The 21,118-nt window shown below is 40.6% G+C and overlaps 1 protein-coding gene across 8 annotated transcripts in view; it reads left to right on the top strand.

Moving 5' to 3' along the window:
* Nucleotides 1-21,118, top strand: part of PTGER3 (prostaglandin E receptor 3) — a 178,954-nt gene that overhangs the window by 55,446 nt on the left and 102,390 nt on the right. For 5 of the 8 annotated variants that reach the window (XM_060625222.3, XM_060625225.3, XM_060625226.3 and 2 more), the window contains exon 3: nt 19,926-20,017. The exons of the other annotated variants lie outside the window; for them this stretch is intronic. In XM_060625222.3, the coding sequence (XP_060481205.1) occupies nt 19,926-20,017 (92 nt within the window). The remainder of the gene's footprint in view (nt 1-19,925; nt 20,018-21,118) is intronic. 8 annotated transcript variants of the gene reach the window in all.

Below are 21,118 nucleotides of genomic sequence, written 5' to 3' on the forward strand. Positions count from 1 at the left end.
GATAAAACATACCTGAAACAAAAGTGGCCCCATTCAAAATTCTCTTCGGTGCCCATGTCAGAGGCTGAGGCATGGAATGAATCTCCACTCTGTCCCTGGAAAGAACTGATACCAGGGTCTCCTCATACTCCTGTCCTATGCATTTCTTTCCTCCCTTCTTACTCCATGTACATACTGATTCTCTCGCCTTCTGGCTAAGATAATATGTTGAAAATGGCAGTGAAAAGGAAGAAAAATCAAGCAAGTGTATAAGGGAAGACTGAGACTGTAGAAGGGACAGAAGAGAGGATGTCCCGCCAGTCAGCCTTGCTGACAAGAGCTGCAGGTGAGTGGGGTTGTTAAGAAGGGAGCAGTGAGAAAAGAGTCTGGCATCCATCAAGACAGTTTCTCTTCTCCCACAGGTTTCCTTGTACCATCAGCTCTACAATGTGAGGCCAGAGCCAAGCCTCACGTTCACGTCCTTGTAGAGCATCTCATTTTAGAATCATACTGGAGAAGCAAGTTCTAATGGTGCATGTGTGTGCATGTAAGTGAGAGAGAGAGAGAGAGAGAGAGAGAGAGAGAGAGAGAGAATCGAGTGAGAATGACAGAGAGAGAGGGAGAAAGAGAACTTTCACTACTAACCACATGGCAGCTCCTGGTCACTTAGATATGAGTCAGAAGGTTGCCTATGAAATGAATCCCAACCCAGAAGGCAATTCTTATCTATCTATCTATCTATCTATCTATCTATTTGTTTATTTATTTATATTTATTTATTTTTTAAGTGAACTCTACCCCCCAACATGGGACTTGAGCTCATGACCCCGAGATCAAGAGTTGCATTCTCGGGGCGCCTGGGTGGCTTGTCGGTTAAGCGTCCGACTTCAGCTCAGGTCATGATCTCACGGTCCGTGAGTTCGAGCCCCGCGTCGGGCTCTGTGCTGACAGCTCAGAGCCTGGAGCCTGTTTCAGATTCTGTGTCTCCCTCTCTCTCTGACCCTCCCCTGTTCATGCTCTGTCTCTCTCTGTCTCAAAAATAAATAAACGTTAAAAAAAAATTAAAAAAAAAAAGAAAAAAGAGTTGCATTCTCTACCAGTTGAGCCAGCCAGGTGCCCCAGAAAGCCATTCTTTTTTTCATTACTTTGAGAGAGGCTGAGAGAGTACCAGCAGGGCGTGGGGGCTGGGGGTACAGGAAGAGGGAAAGAAAGAGAGAATCCAGCATAGAGCCCAACATGGGGCTTGATCCCATGACTGTGAGATCATGACCTGAGCTGAAATCAAGACTCACATCCTTAACCGACTGAGCCATCCAAGTGCCCCTAGGAAGCCATCTTACCAATGAAATTCAAATAACCTACTTTCTTTTGAGCAAGAAGTTCAATCTCACCTTTGCTATCTGTAAAATGTAATTACAGCCTTTGTTGTTCTGTTCCAGGTAGACATTTCTCAGCTAATCTAGTGTTTTTATTGCTATGAACCTACCTGTTATAAAGAAGACTGTGATATGGTACACTGCCGTTAGTGAAATTATTTGGTTCCATTACTGATGATATGTCTTTGATAATTTAGAATATGCAACAGTGCTGTGTAGGTCCAGAGTCATTTTTATGACCACTGATAATTGTTCAATTCTGTGAAAATAAATTCTGCTGGATCCTTAATTCCAGGTTAAAGGAATTTGCTACACACAGCATTTACAGTTCAGTCAGTGAGTAACATATTCCAACAGTATAATCTAACATAGTTAATAAGTTTATTTTCAGGGTCTGTCCACATGTTTCTCCTATGCTGGTTACAAAAGAAGCAGCTGTAATTTAGCCAAATACCCATTTCCAATGGTATTCTTTTAGCCTAAATACTTGAATACATGTAGCTCATAAAAACTCAGAAAACTGAGAACTAAGTGCCTCTCCCAGTGAAACATAAGTGAAGACACCAAAATGATGTTAACAACATTGGTAACACTTTGATATATATTTACTTCATTTGATTATCCTCACTTCCTTATGAAAGGAAATGGAGCGAAATGCTATCATTTTCCCCATATCATAGACAAAGTAATTGAAATTTATAAAATTTAAACAAGCTTGTCCAGGTTTAAAGTGAATTAAGATTCAAGTCCAGCTTTAAGATCAATTTCTGAGCTGTGTTGTAAACCCAGTATGGGGAGAAAGCAGATTTGTATTATACAGTGGTTTGATGCTATTACACTTCTCTTTGATCATGTGGAAATGCTGTACAAATTTTGAGAAAATTATATGCAGACAATTTGAAGTCATCTTCAACTTTTGGGCATGACCTATGTAAGGGCCCCCAAAGCAGTCTCCTTATGTCAAATCCTAAAGCCTCAAGGATTGTGCTTTTTTGTTACTTGATTCATTTTAAGCTGGACATGATGAAAACACCATTAGTTTCCTTTTATCAGTATGGTTTTCTCTGTATTACTTTAGGTGTTCTCTTGACAACTGCCCAGAATTTATTCTAGCTTGATGGGACGATTTATCAGTGTGTTAGGTTTGGTCAGATGCCAAAAAAAATCCAAAATGACAACGGCTACAAGAAGATAGAAGGGCATTTCTTTCCAACTTATACAAATTCTACATGTAGGCGGTCCATGGCTGATCTGGGCCATTTCTGATCATAAGAGTTTGAAGCTATTGTTAGCCATTCTTTTTTTTTTTTTTTAATTTTTTTTTCAACGTTTTTTATTTATTTTTGGGACAGAGAGAGACACAGCATGAGCGGGGGAGGGTCAGAGAGAGAGGGAGACACAGAATCGGAAACAGGCTCCAGGCTCCGAGCCACCAGCCCAGAGCCTGACGCGGGGCTCGAACTCACGGACCGCAAGATCGTGACCTGGCTGAAGTCGGACGCTTAACCGACTGCGCCACCCAGGCGCCCCAATTGTTAGCCATTCTTAATGTACCACTTCATGGTCCAGTATGGCTGCTTGAGATCCAGCCATTAATTTGGCTCCGTTCAGGGGAAGGAGGATGGATTAAATAAAGAAGAATGTTCTCCTTCCCTTTCAGCAATTTTCCAGAAGTGTCATCACTTTTCTTTTATATATAATTGGCCAGAATTTAGTCACACAGCCACACGTAACTGGGAGAGTGCTGGAAATGCGGTGTTTTAATTGGAATCAGCTAATAATCAGATAAAGAAAGACAGAATGGGTACTAGAAAGCAAATGGCAATCTCTGCTGTAGTCAAAGAATAGTTCCTTATTTTATGTACCGTTTTTAGTATTGAAATATATTTCACATATAACATTATGTAAATTTAAAGTACATAACATGTTAATTTGATACATTTATATTTTCATATGATTGCCATTGAAGTGATAATTAGCACCTCTATCACATTACATAATTATCACTTCCTTTTAGTGGTTGGAATAATTAAATTCTAGTCTCTCAGCAAGCTTGTCTTTCAACAGAATCGCTGTCTAGAGTCACTCTACTGTGCATGAGCTCTCTAGGGTTTACCTACTACTTGTTGCCAGTTTGAACTCTAAACAGCATCTTCCCTATACCTCCAACCCCCATCCCCTGGTGCACCACCGTTCCACTCTCTGTTTCTATGAGTTTGGCTTTTTTAGATTACACATATAACTGATATCATATCCCATTTGTCTTTCTCTGTCTGACATCCCACTTAGCATAATGTCTTCAAGTGCCATCCATGTTGTTGCAAATGGCAGGTTGTCCTTTCTCATAGCTGTATTGCATGACATTTTAAATGTCTTTTATGGGTAAGGGGCTATTTTATGTCAGAGAATCTATTCAGTTTTTGCCTGAGGATCATAGTTATTATATTATTACACACCGTATTACTATTATATTACTAAGAATAAGGGAACCTGAATAATATATGATTTGCTACATTATTTTGTATTTAAATAACTGACTTCTAAATTTTTGTAGAAAATCTAGACTCCAAAATGTGAGTAATGGGACTATCATCATTATTCTTTGTCCTTGTCACTTACAGAAATGGGAATGCATTGAGGATTTAGATTTTTCATTACCATTAAATATGTATACAACATAACGAATACTATTTAATTGTATACAGTTTATAACATTTTTACTGGTGATGAGTCAAGATTTTGTGCTAATGCCTCGCACAGTGTCTTCCACATAAAAGATAGGTAATCAATGAATGCTAAATTGAATTGACCTCCGCTACTCAGGTTAATCTATTTGCCTGATAAAGGACCCTTGATAGCTGCTGCTAGTATTCAACCATTAATCTGATGACAGTGTTACACTGGCTCTGATTCAGTCTGATTGTATGGGTGGTTGTGGGTTATTGGTAAGGATAGATGGGATGACAGGGAATCAAGTTACCTCCTAGCTATGGAAGCCTTTTGCCTCAGACAGTGGTCACAGCTGTGCCCTCAGGGATGAGGAAATCCTCCAGCAACCAATGTGCATACAGATCAGAAAAATCAGCTCTGAGTTGGAGGATAAGGATTAATTTATCATGAAATTCATTACTCAGTGCAATTACTATATTTACCTTAATCTTTAATCTTAATCCTCCAACTATTGATTTGGTAATATACTATAAGAGTGCATTTGATCATTTTCTTGTTATCTGAGCTGTATGTCCTGTGTTAACCTTTTAAAGCCTGGACATAAAATCACAGTAAGACCCTCCACTGACTGTCTCTGACTATAAGTTATACAACAGAACAAATCTTACACCTATTATAAGGTTTAATTTGTTCTTAGACACGTACTCCTAACTTGTTTGCTATTAGGATGGCCTTCTTTTATTAGTCATCTTGGGCACTGTCTCATTTTCCTTCCTGGTCACTTTTATAATGTATTGAACTGAAAAATTAAAAGCTCATATTCAGATTTATAAAGGTAGTCCCCACATTTATTTAGTGCTATTAGCATCTGTTTGGCTATTAAGAGTCTCCACTTTTGTTAATGGCTGGGGTGAAAACTGTACAGTGTACAACTTAGATATTTGTAAAATTTCTTTTTAAAAATTTTGTATGTAGAACAAAAATTCATCATGAATCTATGTTCTCTGATGGCTGGGACAGAGGCTGTGAGGTAGAGCAGTAGAGGATGGGTTTTTAAACTTACGCTTGAAAGTATGTTGTCCATCTATTGTTTTTTGGGGTGTTTTTTTCCCACTTTGCATTAACCAGTCTCTTTGAGGGAAATGCTCTGACTTCATGGTTTCTCCCACCTCCCCCCTTCTCTTAGCCAAGATGGCATCTGAAGGAGAAAGCTTATGTCCTGTCATGATAATGGGGCAGACAAGGAGAGGTCACTTGTCTACACAGAGTCCTGATCCTGTCTGTGGGGTCCTCCCCATTCTCCCTAGAGTTGATTTTGATCTTCCTGGTTGCTAGGTAGCTGCTGGCATCCCCGTTGACTCAAGGATGTGAATCTGGTGTTTTCAGAGCACATTTTGAGCATTGTGGCTCTTCTTTGCTGACTTGGTCCCGTTATTTTCTCTCTGACACAACAGACTCTTAAGGCTTTGCCACTTCTTTTCTCTAGACACTGGCTTTGGCTGTCTAACCGTAGGGAAGACTCTGGCCCTAAACATAGCAGCTCCATTGCAATCCTTCTGGCGTTCAGCTTTCCTTTCTCTTCCATGGACCCCAAGGCGACTCTGGGGGGCCTTCTCCACCATGTGGAGTCTGGGGATACTCAGAGAATTATGAGGGCCTCCTCTCTGCCATTTCCCTGCTCTGGAAGTGTCCACACGTAAGTGCTGGGCCAACCGGTGAGGCCGTGTCCTCAAAAGCTCGTAGCCATTTGTTTTTTCTATTTGGGCTTTCTATTTTTTTGTCATCCTCCCACATGTGGGATTTGATGCTGAGGCATTTGTGGAGCACTAAGGACATTGTCCACTCCTTCCAGCACTAGAACGGCTTTTGTCTACTGTGGTCCCTCTGTGCATTTCTTCCTTCTAGTTGGGCCTCACTCTCCCATTTCCCTGGGGCTATAATGATAGGTGGGTTGCCGTGGGTGTGGGGAGGGGACCAAAACAATACTATTAGCAATCCAAAAAGTATTTAGGAGGTGTTTAGATATTTAAAGAATATGGGGCACCTGGATGGCTCAGTCGGTTAAATGTCTGACTTTTGATCTCAGGTCTTGACCTCAGGGTAGTGCGTTAAAGCCCTGTGTTGGGCCCTGTGTTGGGCCCTGTGCTGGGCGTGAAGCCTATTTAAAAAAAAATATTTTTTTTCCTCTAAATTGATTAAGTAGTGTGTGAGTTCTTAAACTACCCTTATTCTTTTACTAGTAGCGTAATTTTGAATAGTTGAAATAATTTTGTTATTTTGATCCATCCAAAGAATATTATTGAAATCAATGTAAGCAGCATAAGAAATAGCTACAATAGCTAAGCCATATGTGCTGTACATCTAGTAACAACACGTATTCATTACTCAGCCCACTAATTATGGACACTAATAGGCATCTGGCTAGTTCAAGTTTTCCATGATGATAATCCCTGCTGTGCAGGATTTTTTTTTTTTTTTAAGTAGGCTTCACACCCAGAGTGGACCCCAGTGTGAGGCTCAGACTCACGACCATGAGATCGAGACCTGAGCCAAGATCAAGAGTCGGATGCTCAACTGACTGAGCTGCCTAGGTGCCCCTATAGATCTCTTAGGAACTAGGCTAAGGCTAAAGTCCACTTCTGGGGATAGGGCTGCACCCTCCTGGTTCTGAGATCCAGGAAACTCCAGATGTGGAACAAACCAACCAAATCCAGTGAGTCAGACAGCAGCAAAGATGGTGCAGGAAAGGGTTGGTCTCTAGTGTGCTTCTCTGTTGATACCAATCAACTATTCTTTCTTTTGCATGGTTTACTTTTACACAGAGGGAGTGCTTAAAAGATAAGGCAGGCTGCGAATTTGACCAGGGGTGCATGGTTATCACTAAAATTAAAAAAAATCTCCCTTCTCACTCTATATATAGTACATCATAAATCCCAGCCCCCAAATACTAACTGGTGCCATTCTGTATCAGACATCGTTCTGGGCTCTTTGGAGTTAGAGAGTATTTACAATACGGTCCCTGATTTTAAAGCTAGAGTCTTGCTGGAAAGATCATTCATTCATTTGGAAATATGTATTAAGTTCATCCTTTGTGCCAGGCACTGTAATATTTGGGCAGAGGGCAGAAATGAAATAGATAGGAACCCTGCTTCCACAGAGCTTACAATCAGGTGATATTCATATTCAGTAAGTGAGTCTGGCTGTAACCAAATATCCCCAATTCTAGCCTCATGGTGTTCCTTTCCTTTCCTATCAAATAAAAGAATTCAAGCACATTCTTGGGGCACCTGCGTGGCTCAGTTGGTTGGGCGGCCGACTTCGGCTCATGTCATGATCTTGCAGTCTGTGAGTTCGAGCCCCTTCTTGGGCTCTATGACAGCTCAGAGCCTGGAGCCTGCTTCGCATTCTGTCTCTCCCTCTGTCTCTACCCCTCCCCCATTCGGACTCTCTTTCTCTCTCAAAAATAAAATAAACATTAAAAAAGAAAAATAAAAAATAAAAAATAGAAGAATTCAAGCACATTCTCGGTAGCCTCAGCAGACACAGTCCCTCCTGAACCCTCTATGACTCCAAGTGTCCTTCATGCTCCACTGTCATTTGGCAGGTCTCACTCTGGACAGGTGCCCTGCATTCCTAATGAGCCCTTCGGCTTTCTCTGTTCTGCTTGTCTAGGCAGTTTCCTCTCCCTGCGGTGTTCATCTCCAGACTGTGATCCTCTCCCTTCTTTCTCTGAGGCCTCACCCTCATAATTCTTCTTTATAAGACTCTCTACTGAGAGCTTCACCTGAGGCTGGGGTGAGTGGGGAGGGAGGAAGTGAAAAGAAAAAAAAAACAAAGTAAAATTTAAAATCACAGATCTGAAATGCTTAATGCACAGGAACAGTGGTATGTACTGATATTTTCCCACACATTTAAAACTACTCCCTAACGTTCATTGGCTGTTCCGGTTCCTAGCTGTTCACAAATGGATGCCATCTACCTCAGCTTCACTGATGTTTCTTACGTCGGTCATATTCACACTATTCAGAGTCCCAGGACTATAAATCCCCAGACCTACTCTAGCTCTCAACCAATCCTTCCTCACAAAAAAAGGAAGCCAAGAAAAAACATTACCTCTCAGCTCCCTCTTTCCACCAGGAAGGCAGTCCTTGACAGTGGTCTGCTGAGCAACTTGGTGCCTCTATGCAAACCATTCCCTTCCTAGGCCATGGGCTTCACCTTCACAAAATCCAAAGGGCTCATTAAAGTATTTCCCCAAACAAAAACAGCTGAATTCCCCCAAAGGTGAATTCCACTGCTACCTCTGTATCACAGAAATGCCTTCACTTTGCTGTGTTCCGCTCACAAGTAAGGGGAGGCCAGGAATGATGTGGGAACATATAATGTGGTACCCTCCTTCTGTGGGGGCCAGTACCAGAAGGATGAATGAAGTCTTCTAGAGGAAGAAGTAGCTGGATGGTGGGAGGTAGGCATATGAGGAGCAGCATTCAGACATAGGGAACAACATGGGCAGAATCCCCGAGTTTCCAGGAGGCACAACATTCAAAGAACAACAATGCAGGTACTGGTGAGGCATGGAGAAGGAAGGAGAGAGATGAATGAAGTCTGAGAGGTAGATTAGAGTCTTGTATGCCATGAAATCGATTTTGGTCTTTACTCTAAAGATCATATAAAAATTTGCATATGCAATTTAATAAAGCATATGTGTGGGCATATCTGTGAATGTATGTGGATAGTGACAAGGTTTGCTTTATCAGCATCTGTATTGAGAATGGCTTAGTTAGCAATATCAGGTGGCATTTGCTAGATGCTAACTGAGCAGGAGCAGTGGTTGGTACTGACATTTATCCATGCAATTGTAGATCTCTTAGACATCAAAAATTTCTTCCCAAGGCCCCAGGAAGAAGGAATACTGCAGCCCAGTCACAGATGATGTTCCCAAAGTGGGAGGCAAAATATAATACTGTGATAATTTATCTAGCAGGTCTGTGTGATTATACACATTGCTATAAAAGTACCTGGTAGGGGCGCCTGGGTGGCTCAGTCGGTTAAGCATCCGACTTCGGCTCAGGTCATGATCTCGCGGTTCGTGAGTTCAAGCCCTGCGTCGGGCTCTGTGCTGACAGCTCAGAACCTGGAGCCTGTTTCAGATTCTGTGTCTCCCTCTCTCTCTGACCCTCCCCCATTCATGCTCTGTCTCTCTCTGTCTCAAAAATAAATAAACGTTAAAAAAATAAAAAATTAAAAAAAAAGTACCTGGTAGGATAATTTTATGGAGGAAAAGTTCCTCCTGAGTTGGCATCAAAGGCAGATAGACATAGGGTGATGCTAATGAAACTCAAGCTTCAAAGCCCCTCCCTCGCACAGATCTTTCCTAGACCTTCGCCCTGCTTTCATATTCACTTTATTAAAGAAAGTTTTATACTTTTCAGGTTCCTCAAAACCTGGATCCACTTCTGTCTGGTATGATACCCAGGCATTCATGGAGAAAGTGGGATCTGAACTAGCCCTTGAAAGAAAATTAAGCTGGGCATATGCCAATAGAAGTGGAGCTCATTTGGGATGAGGAGGTCTGTAGGGACAGTGTTTGGGGTGAATTGTAGGGCAGTGAGTTGATTGGTCAATGGCATCCAGTTCCCCAACTCATCATCTAGGGTGTCCACAGAGCCATTGTTTAGTTATTAGGGATAACTAAACATTATTAGCTAAACATTAATAACTAAATATTATTACCTAAATGCTGTTTACGTTCTTTGGGATATAAGAAATGGAGTACCTCTCAGGTTAGCTCAAGCAAGTGGTTTATTGTAATGGAATATTGCGGGCTGGAACATGTAGTCTGGAGTTAAAGGATAGATCAGAATCAAGAGAATCAACACTTGGAATAAATAGAATTCCACACTAGTCTTCCACCAACATTGGACCTAGCTATTTTCTACCTGCCTGACTGTGTTTCCATTATCAACTACAAGTTTCTCCCTCTGCTGTATATAAGTTTTTAACTTAATGATTTGTGCTTGCATACAATATCTGCTTCTCCACGGCTCTGGCCCCGCTCTGGTCCTCATTTGCTCAACATTTCAAAATTCAGGTTCTTAAGAGAAATCTCTGTCATGTCACCTCATTGTTCCTTGACTGGCAAAGTCAGACATCAGTGGCCAGCCTATGCCTTGGGATGGCATACTTTTTCCAATTGGGTATGCCTGGGATGTATAGAATCTTTGTACAAAATATGGCAGCCCATAGCTTCCCCTTCAGCAGGGATCGTGCAGAGGAATTTCTCTTACAAACGTCTATAGATGTGACTGGCTATTCAGTATAGCTGAAATAGTACTAGCTAATAAGTCCCGAAAGCTCCCTCTGTGTCCCTGTTTCTGTTCTAAGTGTTTCCTATACATTAACCCTTTTAATCCTACCAACAGTCTTATGGGGTATTAACTACCATTGTCTTCATTTAGCTGAGGAGGAAACTGATGCCCAGTAATTTCCAGTAACTTACTCAGGATCACACAGCTAATAACTAGTGGAACCAGGATTCTAGCCAGGTAGTAGTTTTAAAGTCCATTGTCTTCTACACCACATGTGAGATTTTCTGTGAGATTTTTGGAAGGCTGGCGTGTAGCAGAGACTAGAGGCAGAGAAATCACTTAGGGGACTAATTTGGGTTGCACTGATGAAGTGCGTGGACAATACAGGAGGAACTAAGAAAAATGCAGAAAGGATAGGGAAGAAAGGATTTTCCAGACACACACACACAAATAAGAGTCATTTGGATTTGATGATAAGTGGGAACAGGGATTTCAAAATAAATATTCAAGTGAAACACATTGTACATCCCCTGCTAATGAAAAAACAGGTTGGAGAATACATTTTAAATTTCTTAGCAGTGGGAAAATGACAAATTGGTTATCTGAAAATACAGTGTTTAAAGGCTTTTATCAAATGCTATGTAAGAAACTGTTATATTCTTTCTTACAGAGAAGTATTATACAGTGAAAATTTCCCTGCCTCTAGATATCCCCCACAAAAGGCTGGTTAGACTTCTAGGTTACTGGGAAACGCTGGTTTTTCTAATTTTGCACAGCGTTTTGAAGGGAAAACATTTCCCCCTTAGGGTGTAGCATGAAATAAAGAAAATTTGTGGGTGAGCTATATCTTCAGTGTTGGTATTCAAGCTTCTCAGAGTCCACTGGGGAGCTGGATGTGAGAGCAAATATGCCAGGCACTGTAAAAGATGTGGTAAAAGTGTGGACAATAGTCCATGAGAGCCAGCGAATAAAGCCCTTTTTGCTGTCTTTGGAGCCTTGGACACTGTTCCCCAGAAGGCAGTGTTTAACATTTGATCCTTCGTCCTGCGTTTGGTTGCTGGCTGCCAGTCATCCGTTTGTAATTCCAAAAATTGTGTCAAAGCTTAGACTTTTTGGAGTGGATAGCTGTCCAGGCTCCCCAACTGCTGTGCAGCTCTACCCAATATTAGCCCCACAGTGAGCTGCACATTACAGCCAGCTGAGTTTGCTCTTTCTTACTCTTGTAAATTCAGGCCTGTGTTCAAGCTTTCCCCTCCTCCCCACCAGTTCTTTTCACACCTGATATCTCTTGATGAAAAGTCAAACCCCTCCTGATTCACTTTAATTTCCCTTTTCTCTGAATTCTTGGGGTGTTTACAACCTGTACTATTGCGAGGAAGCCAGTGTTACCTGCATTTAAGTTATCTTGTCTTTAGAATATATTTTACTTTGTTTTTTAACTTTTTAAAGTTTATTTATTTTGAGAGAGAGAGAGAGAGAGAGAGAGAAATAGCGTATGCACAAGAGTGAGCAAGAGGGAGGGGCAAAGAGAGAGGGAGAGAGAGAATCCCAAGCAGGCTCTGTGATGTCAGCACACAGCCCAATGTGGGGCTCAAACTCACGAACTTGTGAGATCATGACCTGAGCCGAAATCAAGAGTTGGAGGCTTAACCAATTGAGCCACCCAGGCGCCCCTCCACCCTATTTCTTTATTTTTCAACTGGTATAACCACTTTTTAATGGTTTTTATGGCATTATTTTTTAATTTAAATCCAAGTTAGTTAACGTATCGTGTAATAATGATTTCAGGAATAGAATTTAGTGATTCATCACTTACATATAACACCCACTGTAGAATATATTTTAATGTTTTAGACAGGAAAAGAGATAGAATGCCTCCAACAGGCCAGGTTTAAATCAAAGTATTAGAGGTCACCTAGCCTAGTTACAGTGTAATTTTTTGTTGGCCAGTGAGGCTCCAAAAACCCAAAAGATGTAGGTCCTCTGATGAGAAGATCGTAAGACGTTAGAGCCTTTAGTATAGTTCTAGCTGCTCAAGATCTCATGGAGAGCCATGAAAACAATCATTAGAAGAAGAGATGCTGGGTCTACCTCTTTTGTTTCTCTGAGAAAAGAGCAGGAAAGGAAGGAAAGCTTTGGAGAGTAAGAAGAGAGAACTGTTTCTTCTTGTTGGTAGTGTGAAATAGCAGGACAAGGAGTAGACATGACTACGACCAGCATGCACATGACACTAGATAATCCACCAGCTGTATGCATTTCTTTAGAATTTTACTGAAGGTTATGGGGACACTAGGTTGACTCAGTTGGTTGAGTGTCTGGCTCTTAATTTTGGTTCAGGTCATGATCTCGCGGTTGTGAGATCGAGCCCCGCATTGGGCTCTGTGCTGAGCGTGGAGTCTGCTTGGTATTCTCTCCCTCCCTCTCCTTCTGCCTCTCCCCAGCTTGCATGCATTCTCTCTCAAAAATAAATAAACATTAAAAAAAAGATTTTGCTGGTTTATGTATCTACATTTCTTATACAAAATAATTAACTAATTGATTTATCAGAAAGCAATATTTTTATAGTCAGGTAATGAATTAAAAGCAAAAGGTCTAGTTTCTAGTCCTAGTCTACACTTGAGCAAGTCACATTACTGAGCTTTAATTTTTTTCACCTATTAAATGGAAATAATGTCAATCTACTTAGAGACACTCTATGTAAATCATTCATTTAGGCATCAAATAATAATTAAGCTGCACTGTGGAAGCCTCTAGACTAGTCACTAGGAGCGCACCAATGAACAAAAGCAGATAAAAATCTCTGTGGGGCTCATTGACTAGTATAACGGGCCAGACTTTCTTCCTTCCTTCCTTCCTCCCTTCCTTCCTTCCTCCCTTCCTTCCTTCCTTCCTTCCTTCCTTCCTTCCTTTCTTCTTTCCTTCCTTCCTTCCTTCCTTCCTTCTTTCCTTCCTTCCCTCCTTCCTTCTTTCCTTCCTTCCTTCCTTCCTTCTTTCCTTCCTTCCCTTCCTTCCTTCCTTCCTTCCTTCTCTCCCTCCTTCCCTTCCTTCTTTCCTTCCTTCCTTCCTTCCTTCCTTCCTTCCTTCCCTCCTTCCTTCTTTCCTTCCTTCCTTCCTTCCTTCCTTCCTTCCTTCCCTCTTTCCTTCCTTTCTTCCTTCCTTTCTTTATTCCTCTCTCTCTCTCTCTTTCTTTCTTAGTTATTTGCTGAATAACTGTTATATACTATAGTGGTATTTATAAGTGGATCAAATATGCAAATTAATTATTGGGCTTTGTGATGGAACAGAAATAAGGAAGCTGAATTTTAGGTGAGACATTGCTGCAAACTAGCTCTGTGACTATAAAAAGTAATGTTCCCTCATATCTTCATCTGTAAATAAGAGGGTTGGACTGTGTGATCTCTTTAGCTTTAAAATGTGCAGTTTTGTTTATTTCTTCAGGGATCACTACCATGCTTCCCTAAGAAGAACTCCCGTATCAAGATATGTGTTACAAATTACAACAAATAAGATGATGGCAGAAGTCACCAGGTTATACTCTGGAGTGTGATTTTATGCTGTTTTCTGTAATTTTCTTGTTATTTCAATTGTCTCTGTACCAGATTATGCCAAGGCAGTAATCAAGAAATGCATAACATATCTTATTGCCTCGATTAGGTAAAACCCATTTGATATCAGAAGCCTAGAATTGCATTTCATCATTCTAAAATTATCTCCATTTTCCCCTCTCAAGTAGGTCAAATTCTGCCCCTATTGACTTACATGCTTTAGTTTTTACTTTGACCAATGACTCCCTTTTTATCTATCATAAAAATATAAAATTTGGAAAAAATTACATTTAGTGCAGCTCCCATCAGAATAATTTATTCATTCTAGATCTATGATGTTTTATTATACTTGTGTAACAAGACAGGGACAATCTTGTAAATATTAAGTCTTACTATGCGGTACAGGTAGATGTAGCCCAAGTATTACCATACCAGAGATTATGATAAATAACCAAAATTTCCAAGACACTACTTTCACTGTCATGGGGGTTGGACTCAGTGAGGCAGTATAGGTTGTAGTTAGCATGTATTCTGGAACCAGACTATCTGCATTTGAGTCCAAACTCTGCCACTGACTGGTGGGTGACCCTGAACAAGTTGCTTAATGTCTCGGTGCCTCAGTTTTCTCATTTGTCAAGAGAAGATGATAATAGTGCCAACTTCAAAGAATGAAATACATTAATATTTATAAAATGTTTAGAACAGTGCCTGACAAAACAGAAAGTACTTTATAACTGTGGGCTATTATTTAGGAGACCTTTGAAGGGAGAGGAAGTACAAGTAGTAGATGTACCACATAGAAAGCTGGTGGTGAAAGGGGAGGTGACAAATTGGACCACACATACAGAAAGGGGAAAGTTCAGGCAGTCAAGCACATGTGTTTCTGTGTGTTTTATTTCTAGAGATAAGGGAAGTTTAGGAATATCTGAAGATGGATGAAACACAGCCAGTGAACAGAAAGATGGGAGAAAAGAGGGCTAGCTGTGGGGGAGGATGATCTGTACCAAGGACACAGGTCATTAGAAGTGATAGGAGATAAGTACTTATTGAACAGTTTTCTACATCCTTCAGAAAGCCAGAGGGCCTTTACAATATGTTTTGAATCTGGTGTTGCAATTCTGAAGAAAACAATGCAGATTACCATACCTCTCAGCTCTTCAGGATCAGGCAGCGGATGAGAAGTTAGTGAGCTAATGTGGAGTTCAGCCGGGTTATTCTGGAAGGAGTCTCCCAGACAAACACAGTATTCAACAGACAGAGGCAGAGTGGCTCTGGGAACACAGGCGTCAGGCATCTGCAGCTAAACCACAGATGGCCCAGGGGCCACCAACAAGCCATGGCAGTAGACAAAACAACCCAGCTGTGTTCAGGTGTCTGTCGAGTGGCCACTTATGCATCAATATTTCTACCACAATTTCCACAAGGAAAATAATTTGGTCCAAAAGTCAAATTCAAATTCAAGATCACACACACACACACACACACACACACACACACACACACTGAGTCTTTTCTGTTTTCTATCTTAACTGGAATATTTAAAAATTTTCTGTAGTATGGCTTAGAAAATAAGGTTGCTTTAACTGAAATCTTTGGGCTGTCATATCCAGAGAGGACCAGCAATGTGGGCAAAGGGGGTATTGTACATATTTGGCAATTTGGGAGTAAAAAACCCCCAAATTGAGCTTAGCTCAAACGAGAGAAAGAGGACTTATCTTGAGCAGGAAGATGTTGGGCAGCATAAAGGATACCATCTTCATGGTGACAAGCAGTAAAATGTCTAAGAGAGGCCCTTCAGTGCCTGCACATCCTACACTCTCAGAAGGACCCATACTTGAGTGTGTATGGAAGCCAGGGTACAAAACATTACATTTAATTACACCTAACAAATTTGGCCCTGCCTGACCTATGGTGGGTTCTACATAAGTCTTTTTTACCTCTTGTCTCTTCCACACAAGGTAATTCTCTTTTTAAATATAGTTTCTCCATATAGATTTAAAAGTTTTGACCCTAGCTAAAGGGATCCTAGGCATCAGTAGCAGGAGTGGAGAAGACAACTGTCTACAGGACACCTTCCCAGAGTTCTCCAATCTCTGCATATGGCAGCCCCCGCCACTACCAGCCACAACTTGCTAAGTGTGTGGCTGGTAGTACATCCCACATAATTGGAGTCCTTCCCAGAACCTCTTAGATCCCATACAGCAGTTCTATATATTCACCCCCAACTTCTGCTTGTTTTGCTGATAACTGCTCACACTCTCACCTTCAAAGGCAAGGGAAAAGCCAGAGGGCCTGGGGGTCTCGTTCCCCCAAAGAAGCACTGACTGATGGATGTGGGAGTAGAGAAGCCCAGATTCTTTGTTTACAAATGAGACAAACTTTGAAATTGTAATTTATACTCCAGAGTTTCCCACAAGTTCAGGCTGAGGCTGGAATCACTTAAAATTGCACTCCTTGCTTGGTTTCTTCCGTGTCCTACTTTCCCACTTCCTTACTGGTTTTTCTCTGGGAGTACATTCTTAATAAGTCACTTGAATACAAATCCTTGGCTTAGGTTCTGCTTCTGGGAGTACTCAGCCTAAGACAGTTCTTACTTATTATTCATTCATTCATTTAAAAATGTGCACTGAGTGTCTGCTTTCTTCCCAGTTCTGGGAAGAAAAGCCGTACACAGGTAAAATGTAAGGATAGATATTCTCAGGGGAAATGTGAAGCATATGGAGACTATGTGTTTCTAAACCAAGGGAATCTTTTAAAGTATGAGCATACCATCACACCTGGAAAAGTGACTTACATGTAGTAGGTTCTTTGTGTGCTGAAAAATTTGATCAGTCCTTGTCTCACAATGTTGATCAAGAGGAGAGCCAATCATTTACTTAGAAATCAATTTATTCACAAAGTTATTGAGTTCCTACTGTGAATCAGAGTGAGAAACTGACAAAGTACAATTTAAATAATGTGTACAATGGTATAGAAAGACAATAATAGGAGCAATACTTTGCCAAGAAAATGAAAGGCTGGGTCTTGAAGGAGAAGTAGAATTAATTCTGGACGGAAATAAAGAGAGGCATTTTAGAAAGGCAATAGCAAACTCCACAGTAAGTAAGGGTGAAAAAGCATTGGCCAGTCACAGACTGCATAGTTTAGGGACTGAAGCAAGGCTCTGGTGAAAGGCAAGAGATTAACCTGGAGATGCAAGTTGGGAGTCACTCAGTGGTGGGTCTTCAGAACTTTATCCTGTAGCCATGGGGAACATTCAAAGATATTTAGGATTGGCCAAGGTTTGCTTTAGAAATAATATGAAAGATGCGTTCAAGAGGAGAAAAATTTGGGTCAGAACACTGGTTAGTTAAAAGGCTGTTACTAAGTTAAATCATAAATAATTTCCAACATCCAACCATTTTTGATCCAACAAAACTGTCAGTTTCATATAGGTCAAACTGATTCACTAACCAGGAAGACAAGGGCACAAAGACTGGAGAGACCGGGTAAAATAAAAGAGATACATAGGAACGAAAAAATAGACATGAAATGAATGAGCCACTGGCTGCTGGGCCAGAGTAAGTTGCAGAAATTAGGTGTGACAGAAAGGCAAAGTTTTCTGAGAATGATGGAGCGAATCATGGAGTGTTTGTAAGGGAAATAGGGCTCAATGGAGAGGAGTGGTTTAGAGAGTGCAACAGGGAACCATACCATGCTTCCAAGCTCCCAGTTCTTCCCATGTTACCTTGCGGTGCCTCATTTCTTCAGTTCCTCCTCCTTCTCCTCCTCCTCTTTCTTCTTTTTTAATGTTTGTTTATTTTGGAGAGACACAGCATGAGCAGGGGAGGGACAGAGAGAGAGGGGAACAGAGAATCTGAAGCGGGCTCCATGCTGACATGGTTCAAACCCACAAACCATGACCTGAGCCAAAACCAAGAGTGGGGCACTCAACCGACTGAGTCACCCGGGCACCCCTTCCGTTCTTTCTTTTTAAAAATGGTTTTTTAAAATAATCTCTACACCCAATATGAGGCTTGAATTTACAACCCCAGATCAAGAGTCACATGCTCCACTGACTGAGCCAGCCAGGTACCCCATCAGTTCCTTCTTTTTCTGTTACTTGACATTGGACAAACATGATATTCAAATGCCTACAGTTGTATCTTTTCCTCAAGTTAAGCCAACAAATAATGCAACCCCAAGTACTTTACTTAGTTAAAGCAGGCTTCCAAACAATAAACTATGTAGTATAAGAGCAGGAAGAAAAAACCTAGGGGTCCAGTAGTTAGGTATCCAATCTAACTGGATTGATTATTCTTTACAAAGGCACATAGGCGATTCTGAAAGGCTCAGAAAATAAATAGAAAATCCTGTGCTTTTTTCTCTACTCTGACCTCAACTCTGACCACTCTTCCAGAGCCACAATATTTCTATTACAAGTGCCATTAAACTTCTATTTGTGCTGAAATAGATATTGGTCAAAGTGTTTATTCGGTTTGCAAAGAAGACATATCTTTTTATTGTCCTTCAAATAATACTGCCTTCCTAAAACAGAAATTATATATTTGCTTAACACAGTCAGGAATTGGAGAACTACATGTCTGTAATAAAGAGAATTACATCTTATGTAATTTATGCTACATGAAATGGGCATGCTGTTTAAAATGATCTTAACTAAACCTTTGAGAAAAAAATACCTAAGGAACACAATAAAAAATACTGACTAAGGAAACACTGGATTTCATTTATTTCTTCTTTTCTTGTAATACTTTTTTTGGTAAGAATTTAATTTTTCAGCCATTTCTTATAAGAGAATTACTAACAAATGTATACAGAGGAAATATTTCTTTCTTAGTAGTTTTTATTGAATCCAGTGAATTTAAGCTATTATTTGTAGAACATTGTTCAGCTATTATTTGGAGAATCCAGTGAATTTAAGCTATTATTTGGAGAATCCTATTTAATCGTGCCACAAATACTTAACTGTCCATGACCTATGTGTCAGGCACTGTGGTAGCTGGTGGAGACACAGTGGTACGGAAAACTAGGCATGAAACTTGTAGCCTAGAGATATCAACAAGTATTAAACAATACTCACAAAAGTGACTTTTGTTTCCAAGCTACAATGAGCTCTTGAAAAAAAGATAGTGGGTATCACATAGTGGGGGACCAGTCCTAGTCAATATTCAGAATATTCTCTGAAGAAGTGATTTTCCAAGTTGAGATCTGAAGGACAAGTAGGAATCAGCCAGATGATGAGGGAATTGGAAGAGCATTCTAGGCAGAGGAAGCTTCAAGTGCAAAGGCCCTGAGGTAGGAAGGAGGATGATGCTATTCATGATATTCACAGATGGCTAGTGTGGTCTCAACAGGCAAAGCTGGAGTTGCAGACAGAGGCTAGATCAAAAAGGACCTTTGAGGTCATGTGAAGAATTATGGTCTGTCCTAGGAGTAACAGAAAGTCACTGAAAGCTAGAAAGTGGTAGAATTGGATTTACCTACACGAATCATTTGAGTCCAGTGGGGTTTTTCTTTTTTTAAGTTTATTTTTTCTTTTTTTCTTTTTATTTCTTTGAGTTGAGGAGGGGCAGAGAGAGAGAGGGAGAAAGAGAATTCCAAGCTGGGCTGGCAGCACGAAGCCTGATGTGGGGCTTGATCCCACAAATCATGAAATCATGACCTCAGCAGAAATCAAGAGTTGGACACTTAACCGAATGAGCCATCCCGGCACCCTCGAAGCCAGTGAGTTTTCATTCAGCATTTAACAAGTGGTATGATAGCTGCTCTATGGATTTAGAAGTCGTATTAGGTGTGGTCTTTACTCAAGTAATATATGGTGTGAAACTATAGGAGGAAATAGAAGGTGGGTCAAAGCTTGGAGGCAGAAATGAAGCAGTCTTGGGAAGATAAGATCTAAAATATTTTTGTTTAGTTGGCTACAGCTAAGCAAATTGATGTATAGATTTTTGGTTCTGCTTTTCTCTAAAATGTTCAAGGAACAGTCATCTGACAAAAGGGATCATCATCAATGATTCTGTCCACTGAAACCCTCTGTCTGTTCACAGATCAGGCACCACACAAACAACTATGCATCCAGCTCCACCTCCTTACCCCACCAGTGCTCCTCAACCTTGATGTGGAGTGACCAGTTGGAAAGGTGAGATGTAGAAGCTGTCTAGATTACAGTATAGCCTTCCCCTATCTCTGTTCTGATCTGCCTTCATGCTACGAGGACGAAATATCCCTAAGAATTAAAGTGCAGTTTAAGCACACACATCTGACTAAGGAGGACTAGATTCCTTAGAGGAGCTGTTGCTGTTTTTACAACTTCACTTAAATTTCCTCCAACTAAGAACTTTCTGAGACTGGTTCCAGGCTGATCTTGTGACTAGTCAACTCTCATGCAGTAAAAGAGCCTGCATGTCACTGATTTTTCACACTAAGAACACCCTCTAGGAGTATTTTAAGGCTAAGCCACTCTGTTTTGATTAGACATCAGGACTCAGTGTGCTCGCCACATGGTCAGCACACCCCTGCTTGCCCTTTTGAATAGATTTATTTTGTATAAAACACGTACTTCAAAGAATGGATACTCTAGAAAGCAGATCATAATGCCGAATACAATGCATAGTCACATTAAATTTCAAGCATTAGCTTCCTTCCTAAAACACCTTATTTCAATATTTCAATATTTCTGACTATAGGGTTAAATGAATGAATAATCTTCTGGGTATTACTCCATTATGTGATCTTTTTTGTTTTAATGAAAGAATGTGAAAAGTTTTATTTTTTTTTTTTTCAAACATAGCACACTTGGCTTTTCAAATAAGTTGAACTCGCTATTGTAATGGAAAGTCAGCACATTCATTTTATTTCATTCCCTGGGTGAGGCTGGGTACAATGACTCCATCATTCCATGTAAGTTGTTAGGATGGATATGGACATTTAAGCAGCTCAAAGTCTTTGGCCATTTGTTCTCTCATGGCTGAAGTTACTGAAAGGTAATCACTTCTGTTCCTCAGGGGAAGATCAAAATGTGTTTTCCAATAGAGATATAGTGTGCAACAATGCCTAAAGTATACCAATAAGCTGGTTCATTCTGGAATGTAGCTTCAAAGTCAATAAAGTTTTTATTCAACTCATCTTCATCGTCCTACAGCCTTTCCTTAAATATCTGCATGTAATACATCTACTCTGGGCACTTTTTTGCCATAAATGCAGAATTCTTTGGAAAACAAGTGAAGGGAAAAGAAGGGAG

The sequence above is a fragment of the Panthera onca genome, chromosome C1, assembly GCF_046562875.1.
Source record: "Panthera onca isolate mPanOnc1 chromosome C1, mPanOnc1 haplotype 2, whole genome shotgun sequence".
Classification (NCBI taxonomy): Eukaryota; Metazoa; Chordata; class Mammalia; order Carnivora; family Felidae; genus Panthera; species Panthera onca.